The sequence below is a fragment of the Styela clava genome, chromosome 15 (genome assembly GCF_964204865.1).
Source record: "Styela clava chromosome 15, kaStyClav1.hap1.2, whole genome shotgun sequence".
NCBI lineage: Eukaryota > Metazoa > Chordata > Ascidiacea > Stolidobranchia > Styelidae > Styela > Styela clava.
The window spans coordinates 5102325-5120958 of record NC_135264.1 but is presented as its reverse complement, the minus strand read 5'-3'; the positions used below and the strand labels follow the sequence as shown (position 1 = coordinate 5120958).

The window sequence follows — 18634 nt, the reverse complement described above, 5'->3', positions numbered from 1 at the left end:
ACATGTTGCTCTTCTCATTCGGTGTGCGACGAACGAAAGTTGATTATTAATTTATATGCTCGTTTTAATGAGTTTCCTGTATAAAATTCATGCTAACACCTTTATTCATAAGTACCAGATATCAGCTGTGTGGATCATATTCTTCTTACTAACTTCATGGCGACCAGGGGCATGGTAAATTAAAAACTGTTCAATTGAAAACCCTAGCTAGACACAAAACACCCTGTACTTTCACTTAAGAATTCACCAGTTCTCCACGAACCTTTCAAGTTTTCTATCATGTGGTCACTCAGTTTTGGTGACAAGTCCAACAAACACACAGAAAAAAAAATGAGATATAGTAAACAATTCCTATTTTATTTTTTAAACATGAAAGAGGTTGGTATTCATACATAGAAATGAGAATTAATTTACCAATTCCACTGAATACACAACGTTTTCAATAAACTAAAAAGAGGAGTGGAGTAAGAATATATTCTGTCTTTATTTAACTGTAAAATCTTCATTTTCGAGAATTATTTTATCAAGATAATAAGAATTTCTTTCCACTGTTCTGCCAAAAAGCACAACTGGGCGGTATGGTATGCAACATATGTATGTATTATATACAACAGTGGTATCAAAGTATATATTCATGGAAGCCGATACTGATTGAAAGAAAAATTTATTTTTATATATTCTTAAAAAAAATACACACTGATCAAGTTCACTTTGCTTCACAAAAACTAGATGCATTGAAACAAATTGAAGAGAATTATTTAAATAGTGAATTGTTTCAATATTACCTAATATAAGTTTTTATTGATTGTGTTCAAACAAAGTTAGTATGTAATTCGGTGAGTAGTTTTGATTATTTCATAACTAATAAGAGCAAATGCAATTAAACTTGTATTTCAACACCATAAATGCATGATTTTATCAAAAGAAAATTTTTTTTTCAATATAATAATACAATAATCGAAACAGAATAATCTCATTTTGAAAACTAAGTCAAATTTCATAAAATGACCATTTAGCTACTTTTTTACTCCACATATTTATACATATTTTCGCTCTGTACTAGCGGCCTCTAGGTAAAGAGTGACTATACCTTTGGTTTGGAAAAACCGAAATCTTCTCAGTTCGGCAAAAACAGAGAACAAAATTGAGATATATTTAAATAATAAATGATGATTTTGAACATCGGCATAAAGGTGACATTTTAACCATATACATACACAAAAGTTTGAAGGTATTCCCATATTGTGAGAAAGTATTGTTTCGAAGGCAATTGATCAACTTTTATGAAGACTATACTTTCCGTAAGATTTATAATTCGATATCATTTTCACAATCATTCAAAATTTTTGTATCAACATTTATACATGGAATACAATATTCTATTTTTGTGACTCAAATGAGAGAATGGCGATAATAATCTGAGCTTTTAAAGGTGCAAATAATGTAATTGAAAAAAAAATAAAATCATGATTTAAAAAAGTTATTCTTGAACAATCGAGTGGAAGAAAATGTAACATAATAGAAACTTAAATTTATCAATGTTCAGAGGCATATCAAAATTCAACTCCAGATCATACTTGGCCATGTTGACCCGATATAAATTCCATAATCAGAATATATTTAAATAAGGTATAATTTGGAAGTGCAAGCAGAAGAAATATCATTTATGTCTTTTCTGTTGGGGTGCTGGGTGAAGGGGGTTTCAGCCCCATGATTTTACATATCCACCCAGCGAAATCAACGTTGTTATTTTCAGCTCTTTTTATCCATAGATGTAGCTAGAAAGAAAAACGGAATATTATGCTTCATAAATGGATAACAAAGGATCATGGGAGATTGTTACTTATACACCCAACACTAGCATTGAAAAATATTTCCTTTGCTATCTGAATGACAGATGTCTTACATTACTTTCAGTTAGCTCAAATATATACTGCTACTTACTAATATAATTTGAGTCCAGCAATCCTCTCAAACATAATAATCCCCCACTGGATTCAAACCTGGGAACCCAGGCAGGGAAATCAAACGTGCAATGGCAAGTATATTCCTAACGCTCAGCACAATGTGTCAACCACCTACTCTACAGGTTGGGGTTACTAGAAACGAACTACCTTTCCGTGCTCCACGCATTTGCACAATGGGATCCGTATGCGTATAATATTCAATTTAATTCAAGAGTCTCGCCGCACACTAACACAAATATATTTCTGTATTGTTTCGTCGAACAAAAGTCGGAATTCTTCAAACAAGCATTTTACTCCTTGTAGCCTTGATCCCTACATGAACTATGTTGTTGGAGTTAAGGAAGAACAGCGTGAAATTGTTTGATTGCTGTTTAGTATTCACTCACTAAACTGTGGGATATTTATTGATTGAAATTTAAACTTAGCTTCTCTATTGTTCTAGTGATGTCCTAATTTTATTTCGCTCTATTGAAAACAGACCCAAAAATTGATGAACATTATCTATATGCATGCTATCGCTTTTCTTGTCACAGTTGCAAAATGCTTGCCAGAAAGAGTCTGACCTAGTTGGATGAAACTTTACAGAAATACATTCGTGTTAGTGTGAGTGAATTAAATTGAACACTTAATCTGCTATGCAAAAGATTTTCACGAATATCCACTACCATAAAAGCATGAAATAGACAGTGAAAGATATCCACACCAGTATGACGCACAGAAATTGTTACTTGAACTCCAATATGTAATTATCCTCTTACCATCAATCCCTTCAAATCTGCTCTATCCTGAGGATTTTTCTCCAAAGATTTCTCAACAAAATCACAAAACTCGTCAGAAAATATGACTCCTCTTGGTAGTTGTGGAGGGGGCTAATAAAAAAATCAAATCAAAATATGGTTGGCTCAAAGATCATCCAAGTCTTAACGATACGACCCACATCAAATAGAAATGAATTTAATACATGGGAGTGAGTGGGCGCAGTGGTGTATGATCGTAAAAAAAGAATACTCGATTGAGTCATCAGAGAGCCTTCAATGAAGTACAAAGACATAATAATTACAATTTCAAATAAAGAAAAATTTGTCTTCACCTCATTTACAATGTAGTCAAGCAATTCAAATATAGCCATCGGCCGAGGTGCATCCGGTACAAAACCTGGAAAAAGAAGTTTTTGTTCATCAAATTATTCACCAACACATATGAAGAATAGCAGTCCATCGAATCGACAACCATTACAAAGCTATTTAGGGACAAAAATAACATAACTGAATGCATTAACAGAACTGGGGTCCACCTACTTGCAGCGTTGGGTCCAAACATGCCATCAATATCCCGCTTTGTGGGTGGAGGTATAGGGTATCTTCCCATCGCCATTTCGATCAATGATAAACCAAGAGACCAGATATCAGACAATACTGAATATGGTGCTCCTTGTAATCGTTCAGGCTGTAACGAGTTAAAAAATATTAAAACATCTTATTGTATAATATATACCGTATGAATAATTCTTCAAGAATAATCACCAATCCATATTAAAATGCCTGCAATCTGATGGACATAAATTTGCTCAGATAACATATGTTTTTGACCATATGTAAAAATGAACAAATTTGGGAAAGACTAAGAAATAATCAAATTGTAAATATAAAGTACTAAATATCTACTATGATAATAGTTATCCTTTAGGATAATAAGATTTTTTACTTACTGACATATAGGACCTCGTACCAACAAAGGTGTTAGCCATAGAATCAATAAGTTGTCCGCTGACACCAAAATCACATAGTTTTATCTCTCCTCTTGAGTTGACTAAAATATTCGATGGTTTTACATCTGAAATGAGATGAAAAAAGTATTTAAAACCGAGCCTACAAAACACTTTTGTTGCTTTTGTTATGCATCATTTCAGGACTGTGGAAAGGAGTTGCCAGACTTGGGGTACTGAGGAAGAGAGATGACAATAGCTTAAAATTTTGCCCACCCAGACTGACGAGCCATGTAAGTGTGACGGAATAAATAAGCTATAAATCTTCACGAATTAGGGTAAATAAAAAGGATGCAGTAGGAGATTTTTCAGAAACCATTGAGAACCGATAGACTTCACATGGCAAGAATGCGTAAGATACGAACAAAAAAGAACGAGAAGAGAGCGTTATGCGGATGTTACCAAAACTTTTTAGGCACTAAATTGAAACTTCAGGGCTGCGCGTGACCGCACACGAGGCGACACAAAAAGGTGTTAAAAGCATGTAATCGAATCGAGTGATAGAAAAAAAAAAAGTGAAGTATCGTTGACGTATCCATAACATGAAAGTATTACAATTACAATCATAGTATAACAAGCCTATTGCACGTTGCACCATACATATTTCAATAACTATGTAGTGCATGTGAGATTGGTTAGAAGCAGAAATTTATGGCTGCATCAGGCAGGTCAGAATGAATCACCCAACAGGTCGGATTTTGCCTGCGGGCCATGGTTTGCCCATGTCAGGGTTAAGCCCTACAAAATTAATTGGTCCGCATCAGTGGGATGGATAATAATTAATTAGTGGTACAATAGGTGCCATTGTGTTTCTTACAATTAGCACAAGTCCGCAACATCAGAGACAAACGATGCCGGGGTCTATGCCTATATTGTTTATATTCATATTCACCCATGTTTTTCTATTTAAACTTCTATCAATAAAAAGAATATTTACTTCATTTTGGAATTTAGGCGGAACATATTATTCACTGGACAAATTGTAATATTCGACTAAAATCAGAAATTTTGATTTAAGAGGGCATACTTGATTAGCCCCAATCCTGCATGTACTCCTCTGTTCCATAGTCAATATGGACTTGTAACTTCATGAAGGGCTATGAAATGTGAAGACGTCTTATAAAATGACTAACCATGTAAATATGTGATATTATATTACTATGAAAAAGAAAGTAATATTTTCAATCAATTACTCAACAGAAACTTAGCAAACAACATACATTAAACAACACAAACCTCTATGGATTATGTTATGTGTTTCTCTTAAATATCTCAATCCGTGAAGTACCTGATAAAATATGATTGGAAACAATCAAAAATTGTTATATTAACAAGAAAAATCAGCGAGAACATTGCAATATCAGTAACTGCTTTTTCTACTTAAATGAAAACAATTGTAGCACTGGTATTGAAAACTTCAATTCTAATTAACACAAGTAATAATTATATTTTAAATTAATATAAAAATTTTGAGTCTCAATATCCAGATTATTTTTGCCATTCAGAAATAAATCCTGGATTCAATATTAGCAAAATATGTCGATGATTCTTCAATCTAAAAGCTCAACAATTACAACTTGAAACAATACAATATTATTTGAAAACCTGAAAATTTAATCCTTATCTTTTAAAAAAAAGATTAGCCTCACAATATCCCGTGTGGTTTATTGAAAATGGTAGCATTGTTTTCTCCTTAGAAAATATTTATTCAAAGCAGGATCATGCGTACTCACTCACAGGAAATTAATCCCTGAGCAAAGGTACCGACTAAAGTGCTACTAAGAGTATGAATCATTATTAAAGTTTTAGAATTGTATTTGAGTAAAAACTGACTGATGAGCTGAGTGAGGAAATACCGAGTGAGTTCCACATAACTGAGTGAGTTTCTCGGAAAAAATTTGGACATAAAATTTATTACAAAAAATATTATCCTACCGCAATGCTGACTTTTCCTAGAATAGGTTCAGGAATTTTTCCAGCTTTTTTCAGAACTTGATCAAGGGAACCGGCATCCTAAAATGAATAAAACAATACCATTAAATGTCGAATCAAAAAAATAACAATATTGACAAATGACAATATCCAAGTTTACGTCCAATTTTAATCAACTCCGTCATACCATATTTTCCATGCATATGCTGATTTCGCTGTCATTATGAAACGCTCCGTAAAATCCAACAATATAAGGGCTTTTGCAGTCGTGAAGAATTTGCAATTCTCTGATAATTTGATTTTGTACTGCTGGTTTCAGTTCTAAATGGATGAGCTGAAATATAAAAGTAGAATGATGATTCATAATAATTCAAATAAATCAGTTGAAACAATACTTTATTTATATTATTTTCCAGCAAATAAAATGGAAATCATAAATATAGAGATAAAAAAATATGGATCCAAACTATATGAATAGATCATTGCATGACATAAATTAACATAGCGTGTAACAAACATTAATTTTCCCATCAAAAATATAATACAGATTTAGTTGGCGCTCCAGAAGTAGCCTATGTGTACCAATATGGAGGTAATTTTGTTCGCCTATTTTACACCAAGTTGTATAAAGGGACGGAAGCTTATGGGCAGAGGTATATTCACTTGGCTAACACAGACAGTCCCCGAACTCGTAATAGAACTAAACTAGGGAAAATCGGAATTAAATTGTGGCCTAACCCTAACCTGGTACACACACTACGGGAGTACCCAAAAATACACGGTGACAAAAAATGGGATAGCAATAGGAATTTTTATCATACTTTTCGTGCCATCTCCAGACCAGATTCTTTATGCTGTACTAAATGAACAACTCCGCCATTTCCAACACCGATTTCAGCCTTCTCTAAAAAATCAACTTTTTGAGCACTGTCCAACATTCCGACCTAAAAAATGTAACAATTATGAATGGAAAATAATTCAATCATTCAAAATGATACATATCTTGGGTAAAAAGTTACGAATTTTCTCCTGCACTTCTGTTGAATTTCTTATTATAATTCTATATCTGACATGGGCAAACTGTGCCAAATCCGACCCATTGGGTAAATCAATTTGGCCCACATGATGAGGCCACAACCAAACTTTAATACATCAGCTGAAAAATAAGTAATTTGTTGAAATTGCAATTAAGTTTAGTTTGGGCACGAGGTTTATTGTTTTCCACTTTTGCTTTCGTAACACTGAAAATATTGTTCATAAAATATAACACTTACATGATGGCCTGCCTGTCCGGGTGGGCAAAATTTTTGGCCCATGGCCCAAAAACCCATTTTACAAATTGTGTCAATAGCTCTTAGCATTATAGAGGTCACCCTAAGCTTTGCCCATCATTCTCTAGGATTTTTGAGTGAGTTCTCATAACCTTACTTTGAGCAAATATTAAAAAAAAAATTAAAACTAGAGTACTAAATGAGAAACTGAAAGTGACAAACCGTCTTTTTCTGAGACAGAAAAGTATCTAATCTCTTTCTTTGTACATCGTCAATTTCAAGTTCTTCGATACTTTTTCCAATTTTATTTACAATGTTCCTGAAAGAAATCAATGATTATGAATCAAATGATTATATTCAAAAGCTAAAGATAGGGTGTTGCCAAAAATATTATATAAAATATAATACAACTCATGCATAAGACCAGAGTTTCTCAAACTTTAAGGGGCTCGTACCTCTATTGTGAATCTTACTTTTGAAAGACCCATATCATATGCCGAATAATTTTTTGTGCCTAGCCAACAAGGAAGAACATTATTTCATTTACAACACTACAACAGAAACGACATTAATGTGATGAATGAGGTGACTCCTCGACCTGTTATTTGGCATCAAATTGTTAGGAGCTAAAATACTGACTCACATATATATTTCATTGCAAAAGGCAATAGCCTAGAATTTTAATTGCCTTTTTCGACAGTAATGGATATCCGTCTACAACACCCAACCAAAAAGATACAATGACTTTTCGATTCAAATCAATCATTGAAGATCGAACAGTCTTTTCCCATATCGTTACAAACCCCTGTGCAGTCATCACAGAACTCCAGGGGTTCGCGGACCCTAATTTGGGAAAACCTGCATTAGACAACTTAATGGTTTCATAATGGATATTTTGTTATTTTCACTGTTAGTGTAAAATTTGAAATTCACTTACTGTGTGATATCTCCCTTTTTCACTGGCTCAGCTGGAGGTGGAGCAGATATCCCAAGCTTCAACGGAGGAGGACGTTTGCTCTTGGAAGCCATTTTTTTTATCAATTGACACTCTACTCTATTATCCCCAGTTAAATTAGACGGTCAATTACAAACAAGTCTTATTACAGAAACCTAAGAAACAAAAAAAATGATACTCTGTGAGAGAGAGTAATTGCTCAAAGGTGTAAAAGTGAAAAAAAAAATTTACGATCCTTCAGAATCAATTTATGAATATTTAGTTGTTTCAAAATCTTAGAACTAATTCAGTCCATGAAGTTTGATTTTTAAACAGACAAACAGATTTGGCAGTAAAATTGTGTCATCATGCTACATTTCGGTCACAATTGGCACAAAAAACAGAAAAAATGCACTGATAGAAGGGGTTAGGAACAACTGCATATATTAATATACCCCAAGCATTCAATTAATTTGAATAATAATCTTTTAAAAAATTAGGGATATTCTATATTCGAACTTTCATGTATTAGGATCAAAATAATAAACTTCAAATATTGGTATTTATGTATAACAACATACTTAATCTAGTTGTTCCCCAGATAGCATTTTTTATGAAATTTTAAATATTTCATCAAATAGAAATTAAACAGATAACAGCTTTTAAAAGTAAAAATTCATTTCTACTGATATGAAAGGAGCTACTGTAACTTATTCTAGAAAAATCTGGATCCTTCCGGTTTGGTATTGCCTACCCAATTTATTAAAACCTGCGCGAGGGGGTGGCCTTTGGTTTGAACCTGAAATTTTATTCTGTGATGCCATCATAGTTAGGCCTAATGCTTTAAACACTAGGCCAACACTCCCACGTATTAAAAGTTATCTATTCTGAAATTCTTCTCCAATTAGTCATAATGATGACTGTAACAAAGAAAACAAATTTACTCAAACATGATTTTTGTCAATTTGAATGATTCGATAAACCATCAAAGCTATTCTATGCAGTAAACAACATCGTTACAACGTTCTCTGCATCTTATTATAAATGTTTTAGACTCTGGTTTTCATATCAATACCAATACGTGAATGAAAATACAAATCTCAAACACCAGTTTGCATAACACCTTTACACTTTGGATTATTATGACAATTTTGCATCAAATGAACACATTTGTTGGTATTTTGAAAACTTTTCCATTTTCCAACCAGCATAATATAATTTGGAACAATTTTCAGCGTTAAAGAGTTCAAGAAATAACAGAAATTAAAAAAGAAAACAGGCAGTGAGTATTCCTTAAATATTAAAAACTAATATTCTGACAATACTATAATTTAATCATTCCCGAAACTAGAATCCGAAGATGAACTTGATGATGAATCAGAGGACATTATTTCAACCTCTTCATCTCCTTTTTGACCATATCCAAATTTTCCGTCCATACCAGATGCTGATTGGTTGCCCCATTGTGGTTGTTGTATATCATTAGATCGCGACATACCAACTAAATTTGGTACAGAAAGTCCTTCCGTTCCTAACTGCGGCGGTGGCTTAATCGTTGAATTTGCATCTGTCATATTGTTAATCTGTCCCAGCCAACCACATCTCATTTCGATGTCCTGTGGATAGGGTCGTCTTGGGTCACCTGGCGCCCAATTTAATGGAGCTGCCGTGGCACATGCAGCGCTTATTTTGTGAGCATATTTAATGATATCTTCAGAAGGAACAGCACCTTTTCTTGCTCTTCTGATCGATTTGAGTTTTTCTTTGGCTTGGTATAGAGCAGTGGATAAAAGATGTTCCGCATCTTTTAGGTGTTTTTGTAAAACCTCAATTTCTTTATTTTTTTGTGCGATTTCAGCTTTGTATAATTTGATATCACGATGAAGTTGTTGTTGGTCGCGTGCCATTGCCATTTTCTCTTCTAAATCTTTGTTTTTTTGAAGCAAAAGATCAGTAAGCTGATTCACGTTCATTTTTTGTGGGATAGCTTCATCATTTTGAGAATTGAAAGTTTGACTGGTTGAAGATTGCCTTGATGACTGTTGGGAAAGAGTTTCAAACAATTGCCGAGTAATAAGATCAATGTCTTCAACAAGAGCCATTAATTGTTGTTTAGTGCTGATGCTTCCTCGTTGTAATTCCATTTCCAATCTTTTTTCGATAATAACTTTTGAAGAATAAATTTGAATATCAATATTATGATATTGAAATACCCTGAATTAAAATTATGCCTGCAATGAAGAAGTTTCTTATTGTTAATAATACTGTAATAATAGTTTACAACAAAGACGGAACTTTATCGCAAATAACCGCAACCCAATATATGATCTTATATTCCTGACAATTTAAGTTTGACAATTTAGGAATAAATTATGTTTATCTTAATTAAAGGAAGGATTACAGATGTAAGTTTTTAAAAAATTTAATTTTGATTGGAATCTGATTCTATTTACATTAGTATAATATATCGTATCACCGTTGACTTAATACAAATTTAAAATAACTGAAGGATAAATTGTGATAAAATAATAATGCATAATGTTGTTGGAAAAAATACATTCAATGAACTCAATTTATTTAGGCGGAGAACTTTTATTTTCTGTTTCATAGCTGCATAGAGCTATCAATCAATCAATTTTATTTTGGCCACTCTGAACGAAACAAAACATCAACAAACGGACAAACAAAATGCAGAGGAGCTACACTTACTTACATTTTCATTCCAAAACAATAGCGAACCTATACCGTAGTCTAGCGCTCATTTCTTCTAAAATTGACCTAAAAAATAATTCAATTTTGTAAACCCAGAGACCCTAGTTATTTAAATGTAGGCTACTTACTGACTTAAATAAAAAAAATACCTGAATACTGTTTGCAACATGATTCTTAAGGAAGCGGACCTATGTTTTAATAAGGAACACCAGTATCCAATGATTTTGTAAGTTTTAGGGTAATGACATTATATTAGTACGTTAAAGAATCGTTCATATAACTTAATGAGGGTCTAGTATAGTTTAGTACCACAAGTGCCGGTACTTCCGGTGGGCGTAGCATAACGATTTTTGCATATGTTACTCCTAACCCTCACCTGATTATGCCATCCAAAAATTACGTCACTACGACGTCACCATCACGTCATAGGGATTGCCAAAGTATAATTACCATCGCCCGAAATGGCATCTGCGCCGCCGATAAGAACTTGTTAAGGCCGGCGATCTCTCTCCTATCGTGATCGTTGCGACGAGAAAACGAGAGAAATAGCTTGCTCGATTTCGGGTTATCGTCTGCGCGTTTTGGACGACCATCCGCATACTTCGGTGGGCCTTATTACGCCACTGTGACGTCGGAATGACGTAATTTTTCGGTGACGTAGTCAGGTGGGGGTTAGGATTGACATATGCAAAAATTGTTGAGCCAGGCCAACTAGAAGTGGATGTGGTACTAAACTATACCAGACCCCTTAATGACATACCGTAGGTATCGGTATTTGTGAACTTCAATACCGGTACCGTACAATATTCGTTACGTCAGTACCGGTACCCGGTACGTTGATGACAAAGACACAGGTCAGCACGTAGAGTAGCCTATAAAATATCGTAACAATACAGCAATACCGCCCATTAGTCTGATTAGTTAACCAGTCGTTTGTTTTCCATGTTTGATGTGGGGTTGAATTGTCCGGATACCGAAACCGGTTAACCCAAATGTATTTTGCTACCTGATATCCGGATAGCATTGTGACGGTTAACAGATTCAGATACTGTATTTATTTCGTCGTGCATGAAACAATGTACAGACAAAATTAAACAAATATAATAACCGGATATTAAAGTAGCATAAATAATCCATATGCTCATTAATGATTTTTTATATTTTTGTTACGTAGCAGCTGCCATTCCCCAAAGCATATATTAACAAATTTTATTCACACTTCTTTGCTTATACCTTTGCCATCCAATCAATCATCATTTATTCGTCAACACAATTTAAACATGGTATGATATATGAAAAAATATCACAAATACAAGTGGAAACTAACTTAAATTGTGTGACAGGAGTCGCGAGGGACCTCAAGAGGTCTTCAGGCAGCGACACCACCAGCGCCATCCGTAAATGCTGGAGTGTACTTCCACTATCACATCACAAAATAAATGTGATTTTTATGTAAAAGTAGAGCGCATTCGCTTCACCTTTGACTGATAAGCATAAATGAATTTATTCTCCATTCATCATTAGCCTAATGAGATGGGTGAGCAAAATAAAACGTCACCAGCTAGCTTATCAATATCCGGCTTCATTTTAGTCAGAAACGGTCTTATGTTTCTTCAACGATGTCAAATGCGGTTACTCTTGTAATCTAGAAGCGCGGTCATGGCACAGGTATGAGCTGTTAAAGGATTTTTTTTTACATGATCCCGCACGTGAGGGTATTTTAATTTGGTTTAATTCTGAACAATTATTATGGAACACTGAACATTTGTTTGAGTTCAAAATCTTTTTGCAATTTGATGTTCCTTTTCAAGAATCCCACGTCCGTGAATAATACTAAACTAGAATTGGAAAAATGTTCGTCCAGGCATATTTCACTGATACACGACGAGCCTATTATTGGAACCAGACAGTGTTATTGGAACCAATCCATCTTTATCAGATTGATTTATTCTCCATGAAAGTAAACTGCTGGAATTCAACAACAGTATCAAAAGGGTGTGAAATCAGTCAGTCAGTAGTTTATTTTTTCACCAAACTTAATATACACTTGGTTCGAACATTGAATAGGAGTAAACGTAGTAATGGCATTCCAAGTTCCGCGAAAATCAAATGCTGGTCATCGAGCAGCGATACCCGTCTTGCTGGTGTATGGCAGATAGATATCCATGGAAAGCCATATCTTACTTCAGTGTGAAGTAAGGCTAGTAAGCGCTCAAATGCATTCATCACTTTCATTGCATAATTATTTAAGTGAGCGAGTGTTTAGCACGCGTTTATTTTATTTACTGCCTTCATGACTATGACTGAAAAATCAACTCGTTTCTGTACTTTATCATTGCTCAATGAAACAAGAGAGCTACGCCCAAATATATGGACACGTCTGTTCGCAGTACAGTACGGTTTACCGTACCGTCAGATCACATTCTACAAATATATTCACACCAAGCGAAGCAGTACAGTAGGGCACAAAATGGCGTCCGATGTCCGCAGAACGTTCGATGACGTCATAGCAAACAAAAACAAATCTTACAGAGCTATCAGAAATATTTGAAATAAATAAAAGTAATAGCCTTCTGGAGAAAAATTTCATCTTTAACCACTAAAAATTTCAAAGCAATTGGTCCAGTGATCAAAGAGAAAAGCGGCTTTTTAATATTTCCACTAGGTGTCCAAAAAGTGTCGAACAACAACAAGAACAAGAACAACATAAAAACAAAACGATTGTTATGTCCACTAAACGTGTCCAATAACTACAGACGGCGCCTTTTCATGCAAAACAGTATCAGAAAATTTCTTGGTGCTCCTGAAGTATGTGCACCAAGATGTCGCTAACCTGAACTAGAGATGTGCCGATGTATCGGTATCGGCAACATCGGCCAATTTCTCAGTATCGGTAGTGTATCGGTATCGGCTAAGTTTAGACCAATATTTCCGATATATTTAGCTTCTCAATATGATTCAGAATGTTTTAAAAAATAGGTTAGAATACTAACCTTGAAATTATTTTTGAGCCATTGTACGCCCCCACACCCGCTGACGTGTTTTAAGCAATTTATCAGTCAAACTGGGTCAATCAATTTGAGTATTTTCGCTGCCGAATTTTTATATTAAAATTTTTAATATTACATGGTAATTATGAAGAATTATATCAATCGAATATTAGTGGATGTTCCGATGTGTATAATTTAAAATACGACGTTATATTGGCACAAAATCCTACGCACGTTACTCAATGTATCAGTTTCATGCGATAAGTAGGCTAAACATTTATTTATTTTACCACCAACAGTAGCCAAATCCTACTAGTTTTCTAATAAAGAGCCGAGATTACTAGCGTCAGTGCTCAATGCATCTGAATCAATTTGCGCATTTGGATCCCAAACATCTACTTCTTATTAATATGTGATATTTCTCTTTTTTGATCCGAAATAATGCGCACTATTAACAATGCTTAAAGACTATTGTTTTAAACCGTCTGCCCCGCACAATTGAGGTAATAATTACATAGTATCGGCAATATCGGTCGTTTTCGAATATCGGCGTATTGGTATCGGCTTTTTTAGCTGGTATCGGATCGGTATCGGCGACAAAAGTGGTATCGGTACATCTCTAACCTGAACCCAAACCTGGCACACATACTATGTTCAGGTTGTGCGCCATCTTGGTGCACATACTCCAGAAGGTCCAATTCCTTTACTGATGGTGGGTTAATTCGTCGCCAATAGTAGGCTTCTTGAATTTGCTTATCTGCATGTAAAGCATCATTTATATTGTCACAAAGTGTTTTTGCCGACTTTGGGAATCGCTGCTGTAGACGAATTCAGTTGAAAAGCTTTGAAGTTGTGCGTGTGGAGATGGGGCAGTCTTGAAGATGGCGGTTTTGGTGATATATAACTATTGTTTTCTGTCGCTATTTTTGCCATTGGGATTCGGGTATATTGCCAGGAAATGACGCAGATGGGGGTCGTGTTTTTGTTCGGGACTGGACACATCGCCAATACTGCACGATCGACGCCACGGAGGCTATGCCTATGTATCATCTGGCCTTGTCGGTGGTGGATGGCCTCGATTCTATCCTACATTTGGAATTTGTTTTTGTCTGGCGCGGCAGGGTGGTACAGTTTGATATTGCTTTTTATCTGGTGCTAGTACACTGTGTTTTTCGCAGACATATATTATGCGATCCACGGTCTCGTTTACTTGACGCCACGATTGATGGGGTGCTTCATAGTCAATGCATTGCAGAAACATTAATATATCCCGCTCTTCTGAAACCCTGGCTTCCACAGTTTGTTTGTTTCCGGCACTGGAGAGTAGATGCCAATTTCTTTCTTTTCTTCCTTCCTCATTATTTGCCATACCCACCTTTTTAAGTATCTAGAATAGATTCTAGTCTAGAACATTGCTATCGACATTCAGTGGACTTTGCCTGCGCTGTTTACTAGCTATTTCTGGTTACTCCTCATCGAAAAATGCGTGTTTTTCTTCATGTTCAAAATTTCATTTATATATGCTCATACAGTGTTTGTGTAAATATTCATGATAAAACTGTGTCGTGATTTTTGATCAATTCACCATGTAAATCTCGTGAAATTCTCTCTTGATTCTCTAACAATTACCAGTAACTATCCGTAATCCGGTTAACCGTGAAGTAAAAATATATACAAAATAAACGGATATATCTGTTCTCCGGATAGTAAAAATTATAAATATCCGAACTAACCTTAGTATAATGATAGAGGAAGCAGTAACCGATCAGCGGTTACGTTGACCACCCTACTACGGCGAAGGGTCCAGCATATGGTGGTGCGCCATATGATTATGCCGTATAATCGACTTTCCTCTCTCGCATAACTGAACGATTGAAACCAGGAGAGCAATCAAAAATTTCTAAAGGGGAAGCTAATTTTGTGCAAGGTTATGGAAGAAGATCTTTGGGGTATATTATTAGATATCAATATCCTTGTGGAAATCGCCATTGTTGGCCATATTTCCAAACCTTGAATGAAGGACACATCATTCGATAGAACCATATTTCACCCGCGCCTGATATATATACTTCATATTATTATATCTACTAAATCTCTAGACTTAAATATAGGAGTAACAATGAACGATGTAACGACAATGCAATTTTGTCTTGCCAACGTGCAACTATGCTAATCTTGCCTTTATTCGCTTCAGAAACGAAAGTATCGTATCAGCAAGTAACGCACTCCGCTTTGCTATTAGTTCGATCTTTTCTGAAGCATGGATACTTCTGCTTTAGTTTATGGGTAAAAAAAGGTTTTTACTGACGTGACTTTCTGCCAAAATCGAAACTTCACTGAATTGCTAAATACAAATGAAATGACGTAAAAATAATTGCAGAATAACCCGATTTTTCGTGATAAACGACTATGCATAACAAGTAAGCATTTATCCTAGGGCAGTGCTTTTTATTTTTTTGCGGGTCTGCCGAACCTCTCTGCTCATCGAATTGTTTAAACGTGTAAGTTTATATATTTGCGATGAACTATAGGTATTTTTGCATGAGTAGGCGGGGAAATATAACGGTTCCATGATATACAACTGTTCCAGAGCACGTTCGTCGAACGCGTGGAATAATACCCATGGGGTTCGGTCGAATTCAAGTTAAGACACAGCGAGTTAGAACTTAAATTTAATTGAACTTGGCAAGACCCCAGTTTGCAAAACAGTTGAAAGAGCGGTAATTGGAAATGTACGCTGCTTAGTACCGACAAACAAAAAAACATGTGACGAGAAAGGGAATCCGATAAAAATCCAAAAAGAAGGCTTTAACCAAGCACATACACAGAACATAAAGACACAGCTACAGCAACGATTTAATTTTTGTAGTTTGAAATTAACGACAGACTGTGTGATTATGAAATAGAAGCGTAGTCAAAGGGAATAAGAAAGCGATTTTATTATCACAAACAGATTCATCTCTATGACACCTTTAATTTAACAAAAAAATATCTATATATATTAATTGGTTAATCAACATTTGTGAGTGTCAGGTTGCATGGCCGGTCTGGGCTGGTCCAGAGATTTGACAATTATCAAAAGCTTGCATATCAAAAAGAATAATACAATTTTTGTAATTATATATTCATCGGTTAAGAACCAGGACTCAAATACATGGAATAAAATATTAAGGCAAGTATCACATATTCAACAATAAAAGACATATTAAGTTTTGTGACCATCTCACCATATTGATATAACATCTCAGGACTAGCGAGACCTGAACCCCGCCTAACATCAATACCAAGATGCATTCATTATCCACCAAATTTTTATCGGAGTCACTTTGCATACCAATTAAACTTTATCGCTAACTTGTAATGTATCACCACTACCCTAATTCTTTCCCTCACTGTTACTTGCGACCCAAGTATAGAACTAATAATGACGTCATAAATATCATCTTACAAGACTATTGACCCAATTCCATGCATATATGAATGGTGAACTGTTCGCCACATTATAGCACATGTCGTGACATGTGTCTCTGCTTCTTTGGGTCTGATGATGTCTCTTGTTTTCCTTTCCCAGTTTGCACTACTGACTGAATAAAAAGACATTGGTTACACAAAGAAGTGATATGCTAAGCACCATAATGTTGGATGAACTGAACTAAGTGTACAAAAACATTTATGTCAGATGGGATAATCCTGAAAATATACCTAAAAGCACTGCTCTAAATACAATAGTGGGAATGAATTGAGCATATTTGTCCTGTTTTTGTCTGCCATATTTTGCAAAACTGAATAGATCAGGGGGTCTCAAACTTTTGGTGCTATGGAGCGCGTGGAGAAGTTGACTTTTATTCACGTAGCTCCACAACGAATTTATAAAAAAAAATATATTTATTTATTGGAACTCGTGTCACCTTTGAATTGTCGCGTTGTTGCCACATTACGATGATGCTACCGTTGTCAAATTTTTAATATGCCGTTATTGCTTCTTTGGACAGTTTGTCTCCTCTAGGTTTCTCTTGCGTATGGAGCCCTTCGGAACCCATGGAATACATGGTATTACAGTTTAGATTGATAGTATCAAGAAAACACTAAATTGAAGTATATAGAAAAAATTGGATCCTGACATGCTGGGGGATTAAAAACTACTAGTATTTTAGCATACAATCAGCAAAACTGTAATTCAAGCACAGCAAAAATCGATGAAGATGGACATTTGTTTTCATGTTTTCCAACATGAGCTCTGGTTTGAAAAAATTGCACCACTCCGTGAATTTTTCACTAAATTGCAAGCCCATAGCCATGAACAGCATAAACAATATTTCATGTCTGAATATCTATGTGTTAATTTGCACATATAGTGAGTATAGTGACACATACATTAATGTAAAAAGTCAAGTCAATTAAAAAATATATAATAGGGCCTATACCACACAAGTTTCAAGAGTAATATAAAAACCTCATTGAAAAACATCGCTGTTGAGTACGCTTTTAGTATGATATATAAAAATATGACTTTGTGCTAAAATCAAAATTTGAGTTGCGTTTTTTTAGGCCTATGATGATCAGAGTGACTTGACAAAAAGTTATTTATACAGCTTTATTAACTTAGATAACATGTAACTTACGAATAATCCAAGAGCAATCATTAATATGCTGCAGAGGTCACAGTCATGATAAAGAAGCAAATGTTTTGTAAAACTGAGAAAAAATTCCCCCAAGTCATGAATGAGAAATATCAAAAAAATACCCTCAAATACTCCATGCATAATCAAGCTAGGCTTCTTTTAACGAGCAAACACCACAAAATGAGGTATAACACCAAAAACACTGCACTGAAATAATAAAAAAGTTGTTGCTTCGATTTGGGTGGTACTGCATTTTGGTAGTGTTATGAAAGATAACAGGATACCGATTCTAGGCTTTATTAAACATAAGAAGACCACTACCACAACTTAACACTGTAAACCAAGGCTGCCTAACCCCAGGCCAGCATGCGGCTCGCCGAACTGTTTTTTGCGCAATATAAACAATATCTTTGGTACTGGTCCTGGGACTCATTGACATTT

General features: G+C 35.0%; 2 protein-coding genes across 2 annotated transcripts; both read right to left on the bottom strand.

The window, feature by feature from the left end:
• Positions 1–336: 336 nt before the first annotated feature.
• On the bottom strand, positions 337–8095 carry LOC120334253 (dual specificity mitogen-activated protein kinase kinase 1-like). The gene is made up of 11 exons (XM_039401724.2): positions 7873–8095; positions 7158–7254; positions 6486–6608; positions 5852–5998; positions 5668–5745; positions 4969–5020; positions 3676–3800; positions 3266–3413; positions 3058–3122; positions 2726–2836; positions 337–1778 (listed from the first exon to the last, which is right to left on the bottom strand). Exons 1-11 carry the CDS (start codon positions 7962–7964, stop codon positions 1665–1667), a joined length of 1152 nt encoding a protein of 383 aa, XP_039257658.1. The 5' UTR covers positions 7965–8095; the 3' UTR covers positions 337–1664.
• Positions 8046–11473, bottom strand: LOC120334262 (mediator of RNA polymerase II transcription subunit 4-like). Its single transcript, XM_039401738.2, has 3 exons — positions 11342–11473; positions 10583–10647; positions 8046–10100 (listed from the first exon to the last, which is right to left on the bottom strand). The coding sequence occupies exon 3, from the start codon at positions 10011–10013 to the stop codon at positions 9201–9203; it is 813 nt and encodes a 270-aa protein (XP_039257672.2). The 5' UTR covers positions 10014–10100; positions 10583–10647; positions 11342–11473; the 3' UTR covers positions 8046–9200.
• Between the last annotated feature and the right edge of the window lie 7161 nt (positions 11474–18634).